The sequence below is a fragment of the Elgaria multicarinata genome, chromosome 10 (genome assembly GCF_023053635.1).
Source record: "Elgaria multicarinata webbii isolate HBS135686 ecotype San Diego chromosome 10, rElgMul1.1.pri, whole genome shotgun sequence".
Taxonomy (NCBI): Eukaryota; Metazoa; Chordata; class Lepidosauria; order Squamata; family Anguidae; genus Elgaria; species Elgaria multicarinata.
Genome location: NC_086180.1, coordinates 45,794,277 through 45,819,009, shown reverse-complemented (window position 1 = coordinate 45,819,009; position 24,733 = coordinate 45,794,277). Strand labels below are relative to the sequence as shown.

The window sequence follows — 24,733 nt, the reverse complement described above, 5'->3', positions numbered from 1 at the left end:
CCCTCTTGATTACAACAGTTAAAGCTGCAGGAACCCTGCCCTCTTTTGTAGAGTGACCAGATACAAAAGAGGGCAGGACTGCTGCAGCTTTAACTGTTATGATGAAGAGGGAATGTTGCCAGGTGGTGCATGCATACAAATGACACCTGCTGAAATTCCCTTTTCAATATAACTGTTAAAGATACAGGGCCCCTTCCTCCTTTTCATATGGTCACTCTATGTAACACTTAAGGACTGCTGCTTGGCTGTGGTTAGAAACTCAAAATGGCCACAGGTCAAATAGATACAGGAATGCTGTTTTTTTTGTTCAGTCTGCATCCAATCCAATCCACACTATCTAAATTAAGGTGACGACTGAAATGCAGTTATTTTCCAAATTATGCATTTCTTTGAATTTTGTGATGCAGTTCACAGCTAAAAAAACAACAACTATCAAAATGCATTTAGGGTAAAATGCATGTAAAATGGTGTATTTCAGAGTACAATTCATATTAAATGCATATTTTAGGGTAGAGCGCATTGAAAAATATATTTAAATATTTATTCAAAGACACATTTTTGTAAGGATTTTTTTAAAAAAACTGCATGTTAAGGTGGAAATGAGGTCAAATGGACTTATGGATGAAGACACGCAAAACTGACACAAATGATAAATAGGCTTAACCATTCATCCCTAATCAGATGCCCATCTCAAATGCTGCTGTTTTTACAGTGCACAAAACTTAAGTCAATCATAGGATATTTCAGGCATTCAGACCAGTGAATATATTTAATTCCATTTTTGTTCCATCTCTGAGTACCCCAGTGTAGACATACCCAGTGTAGACATAGTCAATGCTAGCGCTAACATAAATTACATTGCACTATAGTAAGGTACCTAGTGTAAAGGCAATAGCATTTCCTGGCGTGACAGTTTTGTTTTGTTTTTGAAAAACCTATCATACCAGCAAACACTATAGTGCAACTCAATTTATATTAGCATTCACCATCCCTGCAAAAGCAACTGGTATTGCGTTATTGCAGCATAAGTTACATTAGCACTAGTGCCGCATAGGATACTGCCCATTACTTTCAGCCTGTTACACAGGCACTCTCTGGGGTGAATTCCCTGCTTCTTTACCTTGTCTGTGTCAATCATGATTTAGCATTTCATCTGCAATGATGCTGTTCAGCTAGCATTACATCTATGGTAACACTAAGTTAGTTAACCATGGTTTGCATGAGTGTATATATAGCTCTGAAACATAGTTAAAGCTTCTAAGAGGAAGAGAGGGTGAGGAATTTACATTGGAGGGAGGAAGAGAGAAGGTTGTGGTGCTTCTGCTCTCTCTTAACCATGGTAAAGAGATTGGCAGCATTATGTCTGCAACAGGTAATGTTTGCTCTGTACATGTGCTTCCTTCTCCAGGCTTGGAGTTATTTTTTTAAAAATGTGTACCATACAGACTTGAATCAGTGGTGTAGCATGGGGCTCAGGGGCTGTTGCACTGGGCGGAAAACTCTTAGGGGTGCAAAAATTTCAAAAATAAAATAAAAAAGAAAGTAGTATTTTTTATTTTTTTTTATTTTAGTTTAACATACCATACAAAAAGAAGAAAAAGAAAAAAACAAATTCCAGTACATAACAGATTACTTGAATATATAATTGTTAACATAATCCAACATAATTCAACATAATCCAACAAGTGCTCCCCCTTCCCTTCGGGATCATTCCTGTTTCCAAAATCTTAACACCTCTTCTGCTGGTGGTTTCCCACTTCACAAACACAAATATTAGGAACTGTTTCCAAATTTCCTCAAAAGAATTCGTTTTTGCTATACCTCTTCTCATTTTAATGTTACATGTTAATTTATCATTAATAGCAATATCCCATACTTCGTTATACCATTCTTCAATACAATAATCACCTTGAATCTTCCAGTTCCTAGCTACAATTAACCTTGCTGCAGTCAGCAAATTTGTTATCAATTCCTTAATTTCTTTTTTACATTTTAAATCATCATATAGTGAGAGTAATGCAACTCTTGGTGTTTCTTCTATCTTCATTCCAACGATTTCTTCAATCTCAGAAAACACCATCTTCCACAACTTTTGCACATATTTACATTCCCACCACATATGTAAATACGTTCCTTTTCCCCCACAACCTCTCCAACTATTTGCTGAATGCTGTTTATTTATCTTATTTAATCTAACCGGGGTTAGGTACCACCTCCATATAATTTTATAATAATTCTCTTTTATTCTCACTGACATATTTCTCAACACTCTTTGTCTCCATAATCCTTCCCAACTCTGCTGTCCTATTTGTACCTTCAAATCTGTCTCCCAAACCAATTTTCCTGAACTGTCCATCAACCCTTTCTCAAGCAATATTCTATATATTTCACTCATTAACCCTTTTATCACTGTGTTTTCTCCCTTATCAATTTCTTTTTTGACAATTAGTTCCTCAAACTTCGACAACTCTCTACAATCTCCATTTTCTCTTACCCAATTTTTAGTCCATTGTTCCAATTGCCAATAGTTTAACCAAGTTAATTTTTTATCTTTTAAAACCTCTTCCAACTCCTCTCTTGTACTCATCTTGTAGTAATAATAAATTAAAAAATTAAAATTTGTGTAGACGGGGCAAAAAAACGTTGCCACGTAACATTTTACAGCATTTTTCTTGTTACGCACAGATCAGGAAAGCCTTGCAGGCTGCATTTCCTCCCAAACGGGCCTCTCTAGCACACACGTTGCTGCTCTGGCTACCTTCTAAGTCATCCAGAAGGAGGACAGAACAGCAACGCGTGTGCTAGAGAGGCCCGTTTGGGAGGAAATGCAGCCTGCAAGGTGATCGGTTATCATATCAAGGTCATCATATCAGCCATGATGCTAAATAGAAAAGAATCAGGTGCACAATGCAGGAAGAGGAGGAATACTGTCAATTGAGAGAGATTTCAATGTAGATTTCAATACTGTTATTGAAAAATTGCACGTATTAAAACCAGGTGATTTTAAATAAATGTAAGTACCAGTATACTAGTATTAAATTAATTTTACTTTAAATAGATCAGTATTTTCTTAAAACATAATACATGTGCTTGGGTGGGTGGGTAAGGGATTCAATACTGGACTGGTGGAAGGGACTCAGGGACTGCTAAAGGTCCACGGATTAGGGGCACAATACTTGCCTTGCCCCAGGCGCCGGCAACCCACGCTACGCCACTGACTTGAATACATATTTTGTTGTTTGGCTCCAAAAATGGGAAATGGGAATTGAATTCTGAATCTGGGATCAGATAACTTCTGGGTTTACCTCTTGCTAAAAAGACTGTCAATGGAAGTGAAGTTGCAAATTCACAACTTCTTAAAGGGCAGCTGTAATGTTAGAGGAGGTGCTACACAATGGTAAAGAACCGAGACAATGTCCCTATCTGGACCAATTGCACCAAAATATAGTATAATAATGAAGTTCAGGCTTTTCCATGAACTCCCCCTCTCTGCTGCTGCAAGAAATTTGAATGTATCATTGACTAATCAAGGAATTCACTGTGTACTGGACCACCACTTTATTTGATGTTATGCAATAGACAGTGTAAAACATTGCTGACCCCAGAGTGCTCTAAGCCAGAGCAGCTCTGTGGTGGCCACATGGAATAGTCTTATGTACAACATGTGCAAGCTCCCCATCTATAAAGTGAAATAACAGTGATTTACCTCAAATGATTCTAAGAGGAATAAATGATTGAAGGGAATTGATAGCCTTAAGAATAGCCTTAAGAATAGAGTCAGCAATCATAATTCCTGAGATTGCTATGTTCCTAACAGTTTTAAACTACCCTGTAGTTTAAGGAGGGTATAATCATTTCAGAGTATTTACATATATGTGAGTATTTTTTTCTCTTTATTTCTGATTTGTTAAGGTTACAAAATGGATTGTTACAAAATGAATACATTATCCAATCTTCATGCAATGGTTGTGTTGCATCTTGAACTTTGTTGTTCTAATACATCACAAACAAACTCCAACTTTCAATAAACTGATCCTTTTGTTGCCTCCCTTACTCTTATTAAATTTGGAAGCCTAACACTATAAACCATATAACCCTGTAAGTCCCATATTTTCATGCTGTTTCTTTATAGGCCACTTTTTACCTTATGGACCCAAAACAGGGTACATACATATTTATAAAATACACTGAGCTTACTTTACAGTGCAATGAGACCATTAATCTTTTCCATTAGTTAGAATAATACATGGTAAAATCATACATGCTTCAATGAAAATGTGTACTACTATTTCAATGTCAACTGTGTATTCACGCTGCTCTTAATATAGCCAAATAAGACTATGTTAGGATCCAGGGGAAGTTTATATCCTATGAAGTTTTTAATTTTTGTTAATTATTAATTAATTAAATTTTGACCTAACCTTAGGATAATCCAGAGTATGTGCATATTAGCCTGCTTGGATCCACTTCTCCCACAATGGGAGGTTCTGGGTAGGTTCTGTGAGGTGTTAAATACAATCTCTGAAATAATTTATTAAAAAATTCCTTGAAATTCATGCATGATGCAGCTTGTGGCATGGAATTCAAAATCCAATTTCACACTGCCTGCAGAACTTCTTTCCTCAAATCATTATTCCATTTGGTCAAATGGGCAATAGAAGAAGTCATATCTAGATCCGCTATTAACTTATAGACTTGACCTATCACTCATTTAATTTGATTTTCAGAAATCAGTTTTTCAGACATGGTATGCATTCTTCTTGGTCCATATTTTGACATTAACTTACAAACTTTATGCTTAATTTGTAAATGTTGGAATATAAGCTGCTGTTCATATATGTAATTATATCACATTGTTTCTAATAAGCAGTTTCCTACAAAAATATATATGCTTGTTTATGCTTTTCTTTCTTCAAAGCCATGCTTCTAAATGTGCCAACTGAATGGATGTGTGAGCATGAGAGCACTGATGAATATCTCCTTGAGAAGTATTTCCATTTATTTTGACTACTGTTTTGATAGCATCCTTGACCTGTAAAATGGTAGCTTCATTAAAGCACATAGGATCCCCAGTGCTCTCCCCAACTTTTAGCTCTAGTTCATGTTAATAGAAGCAGCTTTGACATAATGGGGAAGAAGATGAGTGTCTCACCCTTGCCCCCATGTGCTTCAATAAATTGTGAATCTGGGCCTGCAGGCTGATATCAGATACAAGGCCGATCCCTCCAAAAGGGAAGAGGGGGTGAAAGTCAGATTAATAGGGCCCCAGGGCAATTCTGCATCACTTAGAGAATCTAATTTATGCATTGTTGGAACCACGTGGTCAAATTTATAGTTTATACCTGCTCTACCATTTGTGCTATTAACACAAGTACCATATAAAATGGGGCACTGCTTAAATGTCTCTGGCATATTGAGGACCTGAGGCAGGAGGGCAGATGACTCACATCTTATCGAATAGATGTAAAAAATATCTGTCGTAGGCTCTGCTACAGCAATGAGTAATATTTTTCTTAACTGCTGCAATTGTGTCTGCAAAGTGCCATCTTGTGGAGCTGTTATAAGTGATTAATGGCTTGGTCAATCAATGCTATAACTACCCAGAGGCGGAGCCATCTTTCCCCCACTTTGATGAATTTGTCGTCTACTTTGCTGACAAAATTGTATGTCTTTGGCTGCCCTTGGGGGTTTGCTTGTTAAATATAGAATTTGAGGGGTTGGGGATACAGTCTTGTATCACTTTCAGATGGTCTTGCCCTCCTTGATCAGTTAGTTAATAACCAATAATCAGAGCAGGACCTCAGTACTTCCTAACTCAAATATGTGTGTGATCCAACTAGCAAGTGATTTCCCACAAGTCTACCAAACATGAACTTACTACATTTAAAAGAGAGAACAAGGGAGAGAGAGAGCGCTGAAAAATAATATTAAACAGTTAGGCTATAAATGGGTTATTCTGCTATTTGGTTGCCATGTAAACATTTATTGGTTTTGTGTGTTTCTTAAGCCAACAGAGTTCTTTGTACTTCTACTACAACATATTTCATATATTAAGGAATCTGAATGCTAATAGATTTTTGAGATATGACATGCAAATGAAAAACTGAGGTTGAGAGATTCAAAGGATTCAGAAAACATTAGACATGAACCACATTTTGCATGCTTAATTGATGACAAAGTTTTTGGAAACACCTGCAGAATGTTTGCTGTTGTTTGGTGTATGTTTCTTTCTTAGCAAATGCTGCAATTAATATGGGAATCAGCATGCTTTTTCTCCTCGCAAATCAACTTAATTAGATCTGTTTTATACAGCTAACATACAGATAGAACTTCCTAGCTGTTTCTGGTTGTGACTTGCCACTATGAAGCAGATGGGTGTCAGCTTGGCTTTACGAACTGGGCAGATCTCCAGAAAAGTAGAGAGAAAATTTGGCAAAGTGTATAATAAAATTTTATACTAGGTTGAACAAAAGGAATAGTATAATCTGTTGTTCAGTGACATTTTATTTATTACATGAACTCTCTGGAAGCAAAAATTCTTCACAGTTTTAATCAGTGAAACTACATGGAAATCGTAGTCTTCTAAAATGCGTTAGGGATTTTGTCATAAAACTAAAAATCTATTCTTTTCATCAAGAATTGCAGTTAAAAGGAATGTATATATTTTATTAGACTGCAAGTTTTAGTTGTGTGCATTGTATAATGGGGAAATGCCTGTGACACTTGAATAGAATAATTGAAACTCTGAGGGTGCAATCCTACCCAAATAGTCAGCAGCCTCTGAACTCAGAAGCTGCCAAGTATCCAATGCAGGGCAGGAGGAGAGCGGAGGTGATCTTCACCTCCACGCTCATCGCTCCAGCCGTCCTGCATTTTTGCTAGATGTGCAATTTCTCCCGTCCAGCAGTGGTGCCTCGGAGCAGAAGGGAAGTAGGCTGGGGCAGCCATAGGATATGTCGTATGGCCACTGCCAAATTCTCCTTCCCTCCCTGCTTCCAAATGCTTCCTTTTCCCCATCTCCATGCCCCATTATCTGAGTCCCATTTTCAGAGCGAGCGAGCTGGTGTGGATTTATTTTATTTATTTATTTATTTATTTATTTATTGCATTTATATACTGCCCCATAGCCGAAGCTCTCTGGGCAGTTTACAAAAAACACCTTAGTTGATTATTTTGCTAACAATGGCTGTAAGAGGTCAGGGGAGGGGGGAGGAGTGCAGTTGGAGCCAGGAAACTCAACTATCCTATGCCCCCCCCCTTGGATGATGTCTGGGGGGCATAGGATTGCTCTCTGAGTGGCATAATTATATATTGTTTTAACTTGGATCATGGTTTAATTTGTTTTCAACTGTGCATATTTTTATGTATGTTTTTATCTCTACGCCACTCTGAGACCGTAATGATATAGGGCAGGATATAAATGTTTTAAATAAATAATAAATAATTCAGAATTTGTATGTAAATACGCAGTCAGCTTTTCTGTGTTCCTAAGGGTGCAATCGTATTAGGATGGCCATAAGTCAATGAACTCTGTGGTTAATGGCCATCCAATGCTGAGTGGGAAGAGTGGTGGAGGGCATCTTTGCCTCCGTGAACCTCCCACTCTGCATTTTGGCTAGATGGGCTTTGTTGCCCTTCTAGCTGGGGCTCTGTGGAGTGGGAGGGTAGGAGGCTGGGGAGGCCTGCGAATATGGCGTAAGCCTAGACTTTGTCTAGGGGGCATAGGACTGCTCCCTAAGCTTTTTCTCCCCCCACCTCACTTTATGTTCAAGTAAATACATGGCCATGGGAAATGTTTTGTTCAGATTTTAATTATTCAAGAAATTTAAGAAAGAATCAATAAAATATATTGTAATTTCTCTCAAACTCAGGAATACTATTATATTCTTTGGAGTGGATCCAGATTTAGTCACATTTTGAGTAGACCTATTGAAACCTAGACATATTTAGTTGTAATATGTCTAAATCTGGATACATCTCATTTTACATAGTGGAATGTATGTTATCTTTGTATGTTGGGAAAGAGTATTGATCAGTCTTCCCCAACCTAATGCTCTCCGCATGTTTTGGATTACATCTCCCAGCATTCCTTGCTGGGAGCCTTTTGAGAGTTGAGGTTCAAAACATCTGGAGGGCACCAGGTCAGTGAAGGCTGGCAGAGGGGGTGAAACCTATTTATTGGTTTAAGCATTTAGTAACTTGCCTGTATCATGCGTCAACTAATCTATTTCTCATTCTTCTTTGTTAATAATAGCTGTTAATGCATGCCTGTCTAATTGTAATAACAATTGGGGAACAACTTCTTTTACCTTGAATGTTCTGGAGAATGCCCGCAAGCAAGGATATTTGGATAAACAGGAGTGGTATTTACACAAGGAGCTGTACTGATAAGAGATACAGAGTTGAAGAAGTAAACAAAGTTCTAGTGTAGGATGATTCTATATTTGCGTTATCATTTCATTGAACCTTAAAGGCTTTGCTTGATTGTTCTTCTGTAATTTTGTGGCTGCAGTCCAAAACACACTTACCTAGGAGTAATTCCCATTGACTTCAATAAAACCCACTCTTCGGATTAGATATGTATAGAATGGCTCTGAAGCCCACATTTTTAGTGAGCACTTCTTTCTTTGTTTATTTGTATGCTTGGCATATCTTATTGTCTAATGTGACAAATCTGGTTTAAATTCCTCACTATGACGTGAAGCTAATGCTGGCTTTCCTCAGAATATTGACGTGACTCTTGGCTGATCGGCACACCTATTGTTTTCAAAAGAGGTGTTTTCATTCCATGATTTAACATTTGCAGATTCATTGTTATTTGTTTTTGTTGATGATGAAATGATTATTGGACTGGCACTTGGCATATAAAGTTCAGTCTATAAACAGATGTTAAGTAGACTACAATAGGTTTGAAAGTAATGCCGAAGGTTTTTATCTCCAGCCAGAATGGTCAATGGCGAGGGATGATGACAGGCCAACAACATACATTTAGGGTGCAATCCTGTTGTTTCCACTCTTGATGATCATAAGCCTCCAGACTGCAATGCAGGAGGCACAATGGAGGCGATCTTCACTTCCTCATCTTTGTGCCCTGCATTTTCACTAGAAGGGCCTGCTTGCCTGGAGCATTTTGGAGGGGAAGGAGAGGAGGATGCAGAGGCCTCAGGATAGCTCATATCCTGGCCTTTCATGTCTCCTTTCCTTCCTGCCCACCAAAACATCCCCTTTCCTCATCCTCTGAGTCACGTTCCCAACTTGGAGAGCAGCCAATGCGGTTCTGTCTGCAAGGGGCAAGGGGGCATGGATTCCCCCTCTGCGGTCAGAGCACAATCTCCAACCTTGGAACTGAGAATCCAAAATATCCTGTGACCCCTCTTTGGCTGTCTAAGAACCATAGGACTGCTTCCTTAGATAGTGAGCATATTTCTGTGTTCTTTATTGTATATCTCTTGATCAAAGAATCATGAACAATCTACCTTGTTCTTCTTTAAATAGATACCTTGTTCTGTTTTGGGGAGAAATGCTTTGTGCATCAAGGGTAAGGATAAGGTTTCACTTCATAGCCTTTTGTCGCATGACTGACAGGCTGCATATGGCTGTGTTGCTACTGAAATCCAGAGCAACAGACAGGGTTAAATCTGCGACAGCCTATAATTCATAGTTGAGTTGTTGAATATTTGATACAAACTGGCAATGGGAGAGAACTTTAGCATTTTTCATGAAGACACTCTATTCTGCCGTAAACTGATACTTTTACAAGGGCATGTGTTGTGACAACTGGAATTTTTAAAGTTATATGTGACCGGGCAACCACTGTTTTTTGTTCATATTTCTCTGTGCAGAGATTTTCTCAATTAATGCAGTCTGTTCTTCTTGCAGCAGTTGTGAGAGAAGAGAAGTATATGTACAATGTTCAATCTAATAACCTACAGAAACTCAGGTGAAAGAAGGAAGCCAAAATCTAGTCTGTATAACTTGCCAATTAAAATTTGCCACTGGAATTAGCCTATTCGGGTGTTAAGGAAGAAGGGGAACTCACCACATGAGTGATGAGCAGGGCAGCACTAAGTAGCTCTGTTAGCCCTCAAACCTTAGGGCTGGACAGGCCGCTCCCTCAGTGTATACTTTGCCAATAAACACACCGGGTTGGAAAATGCAAGTTAAAGTTTATTCGTAAATGTTGCAACATTGGAGCTCCAGCGGGAAATGCAAATTAAGAGCTCCCTGAACAAAGGGATCCTCTGGAATATATAGGCTCTGGTTACATCACTTGTTAGTAACATAATTGGTCAGTGCTCTTATCTTTAATGGACTTTACTGGTCCGTGCTCTGTTAACAAACTAGGTTACATTGCCAGTACAAGGTAAGGTGCATACAATTCATACATCACAGCTTACATTCGACACTGATTGGTTGAAAGTTTTTCCTTTGTCTAAGAGGCACCTAGAATCTGCCATGAAGGAATGCTGGGGGCAGTTCTTAACCTTTCACCTGGAGCATAGACTAATCTGACAGAATGAAATTCCCTTTTACACACATCAGCTCCACCCATCACTGGGACACGCATCACATAGCTCTTCCCTTAACATTCCCAGGAGCTTTGCACATGCAGCTGCATATCATTAAAACAAAAACAGGACCTTCTTTAAAAACAGGCCAAATACAATTTTAAAAGCCAAAGGCCTGGCAAAACAATGCAGTTTTCATAGCCTGTCTAGTCCAGTAGGAGGCAGCCTTGGAAGGAAGTCCCACTGTTGACATGCTGTTACACAACAAGCCCTATCTTGGGTACCCACCAACCACATTCCTCCTGGTGTGGCAACCAGGCAATGATGAAAATACCAAACTACAGGCAGGCTTATACAGTAGGAGGCGCCAAGCTGGTTATTCTGGCCCCGAGACAGTTAGGGCTTTATAGGTCAAAATCAGCACCTTCAATGGGGCTCGGAAACAGATTGGAAGCCAGTGCATTGGTTCAAGACTGGTGTTCCATGGTCTCTAAAGTGCACACCAGACAACAGCCTGGCCACAGCATTTTGCACTAGCTGTAGTTTCTGAACACTTTTCAAGCACAGCCCTGCCATAATCACATTACAGTCATCTACAAGAGTGGCCATTAAGAAACGGATCACCATAGCTAGATTCACCTTCCCTAGAAAGGGGTGCAGCCAGCTTATTAGCTGAAGCTGGGCAAAGGCTCTCCTAGACGCAGAAGCAATCTTGAATATAGCCAAATATGACTAGTTTTAGGAATGAATACTGTGGTTTTTGGAGTCACAGAACATGAAGTGTTAGTTTCTAACCCTTATACAATTTTATTTCCTGTCTCTTCAGTAAATGTATAATGTATGGCTAGATTCTGGCAGATTTGGTATATTTGCTAGGCTTCAAAATCAGGCAAATGTCAGTCCTACTATGCTGAAAGCCATTTCAGTAAAAGGACTTGTACTATAGAAAATGGCTTTGCAGTCTATGGCTGCATACTGCCTATGCCAAGTTTAAAACAATGTTAGTTTATGTTGTTCAAAAGTATACTGGCAAAGCTTTCTTTTATAAATTATGTTATGAATTCTGAAACGTTAGGCTCCAAATTATAGCTAAGAAGTTTCTGATTCCAGACTTCACAAATTACAATAGCAGTTCTTTCAATGGTACATGTTCATGGTATCCTTGCAGAAATAATGAAAGTGTGTGATTGGGGTGGGGGGATGCAGATAAACTAGAACTTTGTAAAGCTTTGATAAATGCAGCTCCACTAGTAGAGGTGTTCAGAGCGCCGTCCGGTTCAGTTTTATTGGATGAGTTTCAGTTAGTGAGGCCCGAGGATGTGGACAAGGTGCTTGGCCAAGTCCGGTCGACCACCTGTGTGCTTGACCCTTGCCCCTCGTGGCTCATTACATCAAATAAGGAGGGGATCGCCGGCTGGGTCCAGGAGGTTGTAAATGCCTCCTTGAGAGAGGGAGTGGTGCCGGCCTCTTTAAAAGAGGCGGTAATTAGACCACTCCTGAAGAAGCCTAATCTGGACCCGGAAGATGTTAACAACTACAGGCCGGTGGCTAATATCCCTTTCCTGGGCAAGGTGCTTGAGCGGGTGGTTGCAGGACAACTCCAGGCACTCTTGAATGAAATGGATTATCTAGATCCATTTCAATCGGGCTTCAGGCCTGGTTTTGGAACAGAAACTGCCTTGGTCGCCCTGTGGGATGACCTCTGTCGGGAGAGAGACAGGGGGAGTGCGACCCTGTTGGTTCTCCTGGACCTCTCAGCGGCCTTCGATACCATCGACCATGGTATCCTTCTGGATAGGTTGTCTGAGCTGGGAGTTGGAGGTACTGCGTTGCAGTGGTTCCGCTCCTACTTGGATAGCCGATTCCAGAAGGTGGTGCTGGGGGATTATTGCTCTGTGCCGTGGCACCTAAGCCATGGGGTTCCACAGGGCTCTATCTTATCCCCTATGCTGTTTAACATATACATGAAGCCGCTGGGGGAGGTTATCCGGAGATGTGGACTGAGGTGTCATCAATATGCGGATGATACCCAGCTCTACCTTTCCTTTTCATCAAACCCAGGTGAGGCAGTGGCTGTTCTGAACCAGTGCCTGGGCACGGTAATGGACTGGATGAGGGCTAATAAACTGAAACTCAATCCAGACAAGACGGAGGTACTGTTAGCGGGTGGTTCTTCTGTCCGGCGAGGTGATGTTTGCCCTGTCCTGGACGGGGTTGCACTCCCCCTAAAGGATCGGGTCCGTAGTTTGGGGGTGCTCTTCGATCCAGAACTGTCACTTGAGGCACAGGTGAACTCAGTGGCAAAGAGCACCTTTTATCAGCTCAGGCTGATATACCAGCTGCGCCCTTATCTGGACAGAGATAGCTTAGCTACAGTTATCCATGCTCTGATAACCTCTCGTTTGGATTACTGCAATGCGTTATACGTGGGTCTGCCTTTGAAAACGGTCCGGAAACTTCAACTGGTGCAAAACAGGGCAGCAAGGTTATTAACAGGGACTGGCCGGCGAGATCACATTACGCCAGTCCTTTTACAACTTCATTGGCTGCCAGTCCAGGTCCGGGCCCAATTCAAAGTGCTGGTATTGACATTTAAAGCCCTAAACGGTTTGGGGCCAGGTTATCTGAAGGAACGCCTCCTCCCATATGTACCTACCCGGACCTTAAGATCATCTACAGGGGGCCTTCTCCGTGAGCCCCTGCCAAAGGAAGTGAGGCAGGTGGCTACTAGGAGGAGGGCTTTCTCCGCTGTGGCACCCCGGTTGTGGAACGAGCTCCCCAGAGAGGTCCGCTTGGCGCCTACACTGTACTGCTTTCGTCGCCAGCTGAAGACCTTTTTATTCACTCAATATTTTAACACTTAATTTTAACTTAAATTTAAATTTTACTGTTTTAACTCTGTATTTTAATCCTATATCAACTTTGCTGTGTGGTTTTATCCTGGTTGCGCTTTTTATACTGTATTTCGTAATTGTGTTTTAAACTGTTGGGTGTTTTACTGTGGTTTTAATTTTTGTGAACCGCCCAGAGAGCTTCGGCTATTGGGCGGTATAAAAATGTAATAAATAAATAAATAAATAAATAAAATAAATAGTAATGACTGTGGCAAGAAGAGCAATTTTTATACATTTTGATCCTACAAAGGCAGCAACGTACACTTGGGTACCATATATATTAGTGTGCCTAGGGCTTTTGTTTTGTTTTTGAATTTCGACACAAATACTGTTGTTCTCAGGCTCAACATCAGTACCTAGCAAATTCAGGCAGCTTCCAGACCCCACACACAGAGGAGGGCCAGGATGTCTTCTCAATCATCTCAGAGTGCAGGATATAGCTTGTGTGCGATTAACAAACCATGCCGGGGAAACTGTGCCGGGTTCGGACTTCATAACAATCCACACAGAAACGATTCTGATAACCCACCATGGGTTGTCATGTCCTGCGAACGAGGCCATTGTACCTTACTCTGAAATGTTGCTAAGATTCCATATGTATCTAGAACAGCCCCATCATTTGCCCAGATGTTGCCAATCAGCATTTTGTCTCTGGCATATTGAGGACCTGAATGGAAAGAAATGGATTTCATTAATGATACTGCCATACAAATAGAAAATAAATTTCCCCTCCCTTACCCCCATATTTTTTTTTCAGGAGCTCGGATGGTGGAAAGTCATTTGGCACGATAGACGTCAGCTTTGTGAAGATGGGGGAGACAGAGGATGGGGAGGCAGATCACATCACAACAGATGTGCAGGGACAAAAGGTAGGAACCCAGCTCAGTGCACAAATTAAATTAGAATGATCAGATTTGCCAGATGCCTATGTATTACTATAGTCACAGTAGAGTTTAAGTTTGTATTTAAAAATAAAAATGAAGAAGTTCTCTGTAGAATAAAGTACAACATGAGTGTTCAACATTCCAAACTAAAAATGGGATGGAACAGAACTCTATTTCAGAACTTTTTAACTTGCAGTCTGTTAGCACAAAAGTACTAATTTCAAAACTAATCAAGTGTAATTAGTTTTAAGTAGTGTGAGCTAGATGGCTACCCTGCTTCCCACCTTCCAGTCATGCTCAGTACAGAAAGCGTGTTTTAAATATCACCTTTTTTTAAAAAAAAAAAGGCTATGGATTAGCTGATTCAGCTGGCACTATTTACAGTTTTATTACAGTTCTTCACTGTGTATATTGCAACATGACTGTGACCTATTTTTATAAGAAAATAAAGGCAAGTGGCTGGAATATAAACCTTCTACAGCAGTGAAGCAACCACACCTAAAGAGATACACTATGCACAGTGGGCTTATTAAATTACTTCAGTATACTTTCCATTTTCCAGAGCATGTGATGCTTTGCAACTTGTGAAGAAAAACTAGCACTGATCCAAAATTATCTAGTCTGTTTCAGTTTCGACAGAACCACTTTGTATATAAAAAAACCAAATTTGTTTTTTAAATAATACCCGTACTTCTTTGCATAGGGGTGCACAAGGGGAGTGCCAGGTGTGCCCAGGCACACCCTAATGTCTCAAGCAATAAGTGCCGAATTAAGGGGGGCATTGAGTAGGGATCCAGTGGGGAATCCAGTTGCAACAGGAACAGCCCTGCCGAAGAACCAGTGCCTCCAACAAAGCACCAATGCTCTCAGCAGCAGGAACGAAAAGGAATTGCTCTGCTGAGAGCCTCTCTGTGGAGACCCACGCTGCCTCATCCACTAGGCCTCTGCTTGAGCAGCTGCAACGGCCCTGCCACGGTCAGGCAAGCCAAACGCAGGGCATCTATGTGCAGTGTTTAATAAATAAATGAATAAAAATAATATCCTTTATGATTGAGTATTCAATAAATGTCCACCTTTAATAAATAAATAAATCCCCTGGTGCACACACTAGTGAAATGTGCTGCGCACACCTATGCTTCTTTGAAACAATTCCCACTTGATATTTATGCAAATTTTGACACAGAAATCAAAACTCTCAAAAATTTGGCTGACCCCTAGAAATAATTCTGTAAGTTCTAAAGCCTTATCTACTTTCCCCTACACCACATGTATTGCGGCCCTATGTAACATAAGGCTTTGTGAGCTAACTGTGGCTCCTACCCTGATAATTTGGGGCGGCGGGGGGTGGGGAGATTTTAAATATTCGTTGCTGGTGTCACTTTTCTACATATTTGTGGGGACATCTAAGGGCTGTCCAAGATCACAAGAAATTATAAACTTTTTGTATGTATATAAATGAGTGTATGTAGTTGGGGATGGGAGAATGCTTACAGCTGGGGGCATTGCTAGGTATTTAAAAGGTTTGGGGCACTGCCCCACAGGCACAAATGTGCAAAACATTTGCATATGCTAGTTTTTATGCACAGATCCAAATTTAGAAATAATTACTAGGACTTAAACTATGTGAAGAAGAAGACTCCCATCTTAATTAACATCCTATCTGGGGTTGTTGTTTTATTCATGTTACTAACTTGCCACCCAGTGGTTTGTGATATTAGATAACCACAATAACACAACCATATTTAGGTTGCACTGTTGAGAGCTTGGGCATTTGAGAAACAAGACAGTGCTTTGTAAAATCATCAAAATGCCACCCTTTCTGTTTTGGGGAGTGCAGTGGGGTGGGGGTGGGGATCATCATGTTTTTAAAATATCAAAGTTGAAGTGGACTGTAACGTGTTTAAGAAAAAAACACATGAAAATGATATAAGTATTGATATATGTTTGTTCTAATCTCTGGGTTAAAAGAGTTGGGTGGCACGGGCACAGTACCCGAGAGCTGGGCTGGTCTTTTGTTCCAAGCACACATACACCCGACTTTACAGGTATATTATACCCCAAAGCAAAGGAAACTAGTGCAAGTTTACTTTTTCTTCTTCTTTTTTTGGGCTGAGTCATATGCCAAAGTAAACATAATATTTACATATATAGAGTTATATCCAATGTTAATTCTACATAGAGTAGATCCATTGAAAAGAATGGGACTTTATTTATTTGTGATACTTCTATACCACTAAATATAATAAAATCCCTAAGCAGTTCACATATAAATATTACAATCACATTTAAAATACAATATTAAATACAATTCCAATTGCAATAATAGTACAAAGCAACACAAGTTGCAGTAAGATGGAGCAGCGTGATTCATTTTATTACAAGTCAGGGAAAGCCTGGGTGAAAAAGTATGTTTTCAGGAGGCATTTGAAACGTGCCACATTTAAATTGAAGTAACACAGAATACTACCCATTATGGTACCGTAACCAAAATAGTTTTAGTGGGGAAGAGGCAAAACTCACAGCACAGGCCAGAATCGTGTACATGCTTACTGTGGACTGAATCCTATTGAACTCGGAGCTTACTTCTGAGTAGACATGTATACGGTTGCGCTGTTGAAGTTGAAAGTCAAATCCACCTGTGTTCCATTAGGGCAGCCAACCCATTGCCCTCCAGATGTTCTGGATTACAAGTCCCATCATGAAGGTTTGGGGGAATGGGTGGGAAGAGAAGAATTTGTTTATACTTCACATTAAAACTGGAGAAGAATGTGGGGGCTGCAATTATGCGCCTGCTCAAGAATCATATTTCTGAGCTAGAAGATCTGGCTCTTGGTCACATATCAAATTGTAGCCCTTATTATTTCTAGTGGTTAACGTAGTGCTGTGGCTTTCCTGAATTAATAAAAAATATATTGGCTCTGTCAGAGTGATTTTGAGTTAGTCACTTCTGGTTTCTCGTAGCAGTAATCCTTCTTCGCTACATATAGTGCTGACTGTTTTCTGTGATCCTGTTATTGCTGCTCGAAAATGAATTGGGCTTGCTGTGGCACCGGGTGCTGCAGGTGAGATGGCGTCCCGTGAAGCCGTCCCCCCTGACTCACCTCTCCCTCTCGCCTCTGCCGCCAGTTTTGCAGTGTCGGTGGCTGCAGTGTTTTGACATGCAGCTTTGTTCCAAGGGGGTTCTGGGACATAAAATGGGGTCTGCTGAGCAGAAAACTGGTTAGTTCCCTCCTCCCACCCCTCACAAGTCACTGTAATGCCTACCCCACATTCACAGCATGAGAATGGAACTGTGCAAGTGACCAGGAGGGGGGGGGATTTCAGCCCAGTCTCGGGAAGTGGGTAGTTCCATATTTATTTATTTATTTGCTGCATTTCTATACCACCCAATAGCCGAAGATCTCTGGGCAGTTCACAAAATTTAAAACCATAAAATACAATTTAAGTATAAAATTTAAATCACAATATAAAAACCACAATATAAAAGTTCAGAATAAAATCTAGCAGCAATACAGAGATTTAAAATACAGATTTAAAACAGCAAGTTAAAAGTTTAGGATGGTAAAATGTTAACATGCTGGGGAAATGAAAAGGTGTTCAGCTGGCGTCGGGAAAAGTATAACGCAGGTGTCAGGCGAACCTTTCTGGGGAGCTCATTCCATAGCAGAGAAGGCCCTCCTGGTAGCCATCTGCCTCACTTCCTTTGACAGGAGCTCATGGAGAAGGACCATGGAAGATGATCTGAGGGTCCGGGCCAGTATATATGGGAGGAGGCATTCCATCAGATAACCTGGCCCCAAGCTTTTACTAGTAGCCTGTTACTAGTAGCACTAAATCGGGCCCAGACCTGGATTGGCATCCAGTGAAGCTGGAAAAGTACTGGTGTAATGTGGTCTCGTTGGCCAGTCCCTTGTTATTTTAAGGAATAAAGCAGTTGCAAGCAGAAGGTGGATCTCCATATGTTTTAGAGATCAATTCCTAGCATTCCTAGCATGGATTTATGGGTGTTGAAATCCAAAACATATTGTGTCCTCCCCGCCTGTGAAATAAAGTGCCCTACTTGATTTAAGACTATTGTCTTTCAAACAATTGGCTACCATCTTCTTGACATGTCTGGCTTGACACTGCAGCCTCTATGTAGGTAAAAATATTATGCTTTTAAAATTGCTTTAAGCAGGTTAACTTTCAGACAGTTTAATAAGGAAAATCAGGCATCTCTACCTGACATATTGATCTACAAGATATTCATCAGCCACCTAAGCTAGGTCACTTACCTTGTCAAGGACTTTTCAAAACATGGTGTCTTCAGTGAAAAGAAAGCAGGGTGAATATGGAATATGAATTAAAAGAAGGAAGTAGCCAGTAAGACACAGTGAGAACCAGTGTGGTGTAGTGGCTAAAGTGTTGGACTAGGAGTCAGGAGATCCGGATTCTAGTCCCCACTCAGCCATGAAAACTTTGGGCCAGTCACAGGCTCTCAGCCCAACCTACCTCACCAGGTTGTTGTTGTGAGGATAAAATGGAGAGGAGGAGGATTATGTATGCTGCCTTGGGTTCCTTGGAAGGGGAAAAATGGGATATAAATGCAATAATAAATGAATAAGGGATTGTGAACAGGTGGAGCCACATCATTAAACAAGATGAAATGAATGTATCTCCATGTGCCTTCCCAGCAAAACTTTGCTGAAACCCCTTGGTGGGGTGGTTGGCTTTCTCTGGCTGCTTTGCACTAGGTGCTTTGAATGTTCTAGCTGTAGCACAACAATTGGGCCTGACAGAATTTAGCTGGTTATCGGTACATGTATGACTTAGGCATGTATGAAAATTTAGTTGACACTCAAAAAATTAACGAAAATGCAACCTTGAACACGAGCACAATTGCAAATTTTGGGGAAAGCTTGCACATTCTTGAGCTTGTGATTTCATTTGCAAAATGCATCCTTTTTGAAAAATGTGCAGTTTAAAATCTGCATTTACCAAAAAGGATAAACCTTCGTGCTTTAATCAATGCTGGGAAATGACCCATTGGTGTGCCTGCTTGGAAAAAAAAATGGACATTTTTCCTGTTCAAATATATGCATTTTTCCTGTTTTTAAAAAAGTCCATTTACAGCGAGAACAAGGTGAAACTAGCATTGGGGTGGGAAAAGGAGAGACTTGACGAGGTTAAAAATCACTTGTTCTCCCATTCCTAAGTTAGTTGAGAGAGAGGACCCACAGCAATTCTGAAAAGTCTTGTAAATAAGTATATCTATTATTTTTTGGTAAATTAGTCAGTATGTTCCTGGATTTCTTACTCTATAAGACAACTGCTTGGAAAATTAACAACTGACATATTACAGACACAGATAAATTCTGCATAAAAAGTGTGTTTCACATAGTATTGTGATAAGTTCAATATGCACTTCTTTCTGACTCTCTTAGACTTTATACGGTGAATCCTCTTTTACATTCAAAGTATTTTAACTTTTCTTTTGTAGTGTGCCTTGGTTTATGAGTGTACATCTCTGGAAAACATCAATAGTAAAGACAATTTACCTTTATTAAATGCAGGTATGTGTGCTAAATCTATAATGGTGGGGATAATTAATGTGTTAGCACTATGCTATATGTATGCAGTTGGAGGGAGAAACTGTCCTCATGCTCACATGGTTTCTTAACTTGAACCCCGTATTTTCAGTGGCCAGGCTCCTGGGTTCAACTTGAATAATAGTTCCATAAATTAGCTTCAGTCTACAACAGTACTATCCAATTTGAGAGCATGTTAACTCTGATACAGTTAGAAGAATTATTTTTGTACCACCTTTCAATTCTATTCCAAGGGCAATTTACAAAAAAGAATAAAACAATAATATATGAATACAAACAAAACATAAGCTAAAAGGCCACAAGATCAACAAAACAGTATAAAACAATCAAAAACAATCTTTGCATGGTGCCAAAAGACAGTAAGGTAGATGCCAGCCAAGCCTCTCTGGGGAGAGTGTTCCACAAGTGCTGTGCCACCACTGAATAGACCCTCTCTCTGGCAGCTTCACTTCAGCTGGCAGATGTACCTACAGGAGGCCATCCACTGAAGATCATAATGTAGGGTACCTATGGGGACAGGCAGTCCTTTAGGTACCCTAATCTTAAGCCATGAAGGGCTTTAAAGATCAAAACCAGCACTCCCTGAAATTGACTTGGAGCCAAGCTGAAGGTGTAACACAGATGTGATACATAATAACAGCCCAGCATTCTACACTAACTGCAGTTTCTGAACAGTCTTCAAAAAAAACAACCACGTGTAGTGAATTACAGTAGTCTAACCTGGCAGTTAACAGAGCATGGATAACTGGGCCTGGCTGTTGCTGTCCAGGTAGGATTGCAGCTTGCATATCAGGTTAAGCTGGCAAAAGGTATTCTGTGTCACAGTCACAAGGTGTACTTCCAGTGGCAAAGATAGATCAATATGTATCCCCAAACTGTGAAACTGTTGCTTCAAGGTGGGGGTGGGGAACCACTCCTGCCTAGTGCAAGATAAACACCAATCCCTTGGGCAGACAAACCGACCACCCAGAATACCTCTGTCTTCTCTAGATTGTGATTCACTTTATTGGCCCTCATCCAGCCCATTACTGTGTCCATAATTAAGATTCTTTCTAATAGTTAGCCCAGAGTCCCAGATCTCTTGTATAATTCATAATTTTATCTAGGTGATATGATGTATGCATTTCCCATCTGTTCTGCTTTGCCTGTAATCTATGTGCTTCTACAGATGTATCAAAAGACATAACATACAATTGAAGCTAGACACACATACACGTACATAAAGTTATGATGTTTATACTCTGTATTTCAGTATCTTGAACTGTTGATTGTATTCTTTACAATTCTGGAAGTAGAATAGGAGGGTTAGAAAGCCTCCCTTGTGGATTATAAAATCTCAGAACCCAGAAAACCATAGACATGATTCTTAAGTATTCTTCTTAATATATGGATTTCAAGCCCCAAGTGAGTTATGAAGCACTTATTGAGTGAGTAGGAATGAGGAATGAATGGCTAATCTCATAGATGCACATCACTATGCCATTCTAATCTTAGGACATTTTTTAGTTTTACTGCTATTCATATATCAATTTAGAATTTTAACATTAAAATAATATCTCTTCCCTTTGTGTGTTTCTATGAAAAAAGTAATTTTGTTAAGAAATTAAAGAGAAGATTCCAGGAAGGCTCATGGCCATTTAAAGGAAGTGGGGACCCTCTGACTACCTTGCCACTTCACCTCCTTTCCTGAAAACTGTGTTGCCTTCTTGCTCCTTTCTGTGAAGTTCTCCTTATTAAAGACATCAGTAGGGTCAATGACATTGATGTAGAGCAAAAGTTCTTTTTCTGAAACAGAATTACATACATATAAGAATCTGTTTCTTTTATTGTTGTTTCGTATGTGTCATGGGTCAAGGGGTGGGATAGGTAGCAGAACAGAAAGGTTATGTCCTGCAGGAGTGAGTAATAGCAATATAGTTCACTGGACCTGCTTCTTGGGATCCTTTTGAAGGTAATACTTTTTTCAGAGATTAGAGCAGAGATAATGGGCCCATTGGAATTATACTGCACTGAGTCCCTGAATCAATAGAGAATTGTACCAAGATGGCTTTTAAGGGACTGAAACTACAGAATGAAATCTTTTACAGTTTTTGACCAATGTGTACATTGTAGCAACAATACACAGAAAACTTTAGTGATCCAGAAGAAGAATAAAGGCATTTCCCAGTCATTCGAGTAGCTGAAATGTGCCACTAGCCCAACTCCCCATGGTCTATAAATGCAGCAAAAATTGTTGTTGTTCTGTAGCCCCTTGCACAGGCTTTCGTGGAATAAAAAAGCTTGGTTCAGGATTACAAGGGTTTTGCTTGCTTATGGTAAGTTCTTTAAACTCAGATCATGCTCATAGATTTGGTTAGAACAAAGTGTTTCAAAACTTTGTTCACAGCAAAGTCTTATACAACCATATATTGGTCCCCTTCCCCAATCTGGTACCCTCCAGATGTTTTTGACTTCAACTTCCATCAGCCCCAGACAGCATGGCCAATGGTCAGGGACAATGGGAACTGTAATTCAAAGTATCTGAAGGGAACCAGGTGGGGGAAGGCTACCCTAGATACTGGGTCTGACTCCTAGTATTGTTCTTCTCTTCTCTTCCTTGTTCTCCCTGCCCTTTCTCCTCTCTGTGTTTATATTCTGGCCTCCCCTTGGGTTTCCTTCTCAGTTGTTCTATTGAGAAGTCAGTTGTGCCCCTCCTGCCAGTTCGCTGCAATTCTTTATTGCTGATTTTATGAGGATGGAGTGAGGGGGGGCACTCATTGTGACTGGCTAGCCAATACAGAGATGGCATTCCTATCCCTGCTATAGTGGCTACGGCAATGCTGTCCATCTGTCCTGTCTCTGGGAAAGGAACCAATAGAAATATGGCCTGGCTGAAGGCTACATTAGCGGTATGGGTGCCATATTGATTACTATCTGAAACTGCCTTCAAAATGAATGCCTTGAATTGATGTCCTAACTTTTGAATGTAAATGTTGGTCCTGTAATAACAGTGCACCCTATTTGTTTATGGACATACCACATTGCCTCCATTGTTGGCTTTTTGGTTCCTTTGTTTGGTTTGTTTTTAAATGAAGTATACTTCATCTTTTGAAGAACCTGTGTGGTTGAACTGATTTCCTGTTACTAACAATGTAGATTCAAACCTGTCTCATTGCATAGAATCTCATTATACTTTCCAAAACCAATTGATTAAAATTTGTATTAAAATTGGTCATGCTGCGTATCTGTTCAAGATTACCCTCACTTCTCGTTGCATCATTTGATCATTTGGCCTTCACCTAGCAAAGCCTTTCCAATCTGGAAGCATTATGATGATGATGATGACGATGATGATGATGCAAATGCAATAAATAAATAATACCTGTTGTTGAACTGGCACTCAGGTATTCACTATCTTTCTGAAGTCAATTACTGTTACATATTATTCTGTAGTGTACCAGAAAGCATGACAATAAAGACACAGAGATAATGTTTTTCATATAATGTAAATAGTTCTCATAATATTAAATGCCCTATTCTGCACATATTTTAAAAAGTAGTTATAGTGGAGACCTTTAAGCACATGTCTGTGTACAATCACTCTATCTAGCTTCACTTTCACCTGGCTGTGGAGCTGGGAGAATATTTCCATTCATAGCTCATGTTTTTAATGGTATCAGCTGCTTGTTGAGGTTTCACTATTTATTACTCTGCTAGGTTTTCTTTTATCTTCGGAATCTATGCCAGTAGTGCTGAGCTTTTAATCTTATTGCAGCTGAAGTGATAAATCCAGCATCTACTGTACTTAGTAGAATTTAATTGTCTTCTGTTTGGGTAGCATAACCTAAGGGCCCCTGCCTTTAATTTATTGAAATATGCATAATAAATTAAAAGCAAGATTATTATTTTTTGTGTGGACTTTAATGTTTGCAAGAGGGAGAGAAAGAGATAAATAACTTGTGTAATAAACTACTGTGATAACTTCTGAACAAAAATATAGCTGCAATTAAGCAATCCTATCATTTTCCCCCCTTCTGCAGTGTTAAAAAATCCGGTCTGTAAGTTGTATAGATTCCCCACTTCTGACAACAAGTGGATGTGTGTACGGGAACAGATGTCTGAGAGTACTCTTTCTTTTCATATTCCCAAGGAACTCATCAACCTGCACATAAAGGAGGATATGAGAAGGTAAGGGAAACAGTATGAAAAAGTAAAAGTAATCTATAAAACTGTCTTTATAACATCGATAATAGAAGTTGACCGAAATCCCTGAATTCACTGATTCAAAGTTGCAGCCTGCTGAGTCTGCTGTTGTTAAGGCTGAGCCACACTTACAGCTGTAGAGGTAAGCTAGAAACCAGGAGCTGGAACTGAATGAAACCTGAAGGACTAAGCCAGGAGTCAGAGCAGAGAAAAGCACAGAGGCACCAATAAGGCCCTTTTGCTCAGACAAGGTCCCTGTCCAGGAGGATCCCATCGGCAGCTTAGGTGGGTGGGGTCGGTCCAGAGCCTAGAAATGCTTCATTGCCAGGTGTTCAAAGCTGCAGTTCTGATAGCTCACCACGGCTGCAAAAATGTTAGGACGCCCAGTTTTCTATAGCCATTGAGCCCAGGCCTGAAGCCATAAATGTTATAAGAAGACCTAAGAATATACAGGGAGCATAGATTAATATGAGGCAACAAAACCTAAATATATGTCTATTTTTACAATGAATTTATTGATTTAAATTGAATTAGATTTTAGTGCCTAGTGCCCAAAATATAGAGCCTAAATTCTAGGGTGTTTCTTGATGGATTGATTTGCTTTCCCAAAATATTTTAAAAGCTCCCTTTGTGCTTGTGATATGCCTTTCTCTTAGCCATTGCAGAACTTCTGCTTA

The 24,733-nt window shown here is 40.0% G+C and overlaps 2 protein-coding genes across 2 annotated transcripts in view; one reads left to right on the top strand and one right to left on the bottom strand.

Annotated features, from left to right (window-relative positions):
• The window catches only part of INPP4B (inositol polyphosphate-4-phosphatase type II B), a 257,893-nt gene that overhangs the window by 134,822 nt on the left and 98,338 nt on the right, over nucleotides 1-24,733 (top strand). The window contains exons 10-12 of the mRNA XM_063136347.1: nucleotides 14,160-14,271; nucleotides 19,766-19,838; nucleotides 23,894-24,041. Of these exons, the coding sequence (XP_062992417.1) occupies nucleotides 14,160-14,271; nucleotides 19,766-19,838; nucleotides 23,894-24,041 (333 nt within the window). The remainder of the gene's footprint in view (nucleotides 1-14,159; nucleotides 14,272-19,765; nucleotides 19,839-23,893; nucleotides 24,042-24,733) is intronic.
• The window catches only part of SCOC (short coiled-coil protein), a 652,090-nt gene continuing 649,702 nt past the window's right edge, over nucleotides 22,346-24,733 (bottom strand). The window contains exon 5 of the transcript XR_010025935.1: nucleotides 22,346-22,378. The gene's annotated coding sequence lies outside the window, so the exon portion shown is untranslated. The remainder of the gene's footprint in view (nucleotides 22,379-24,733) is intronic.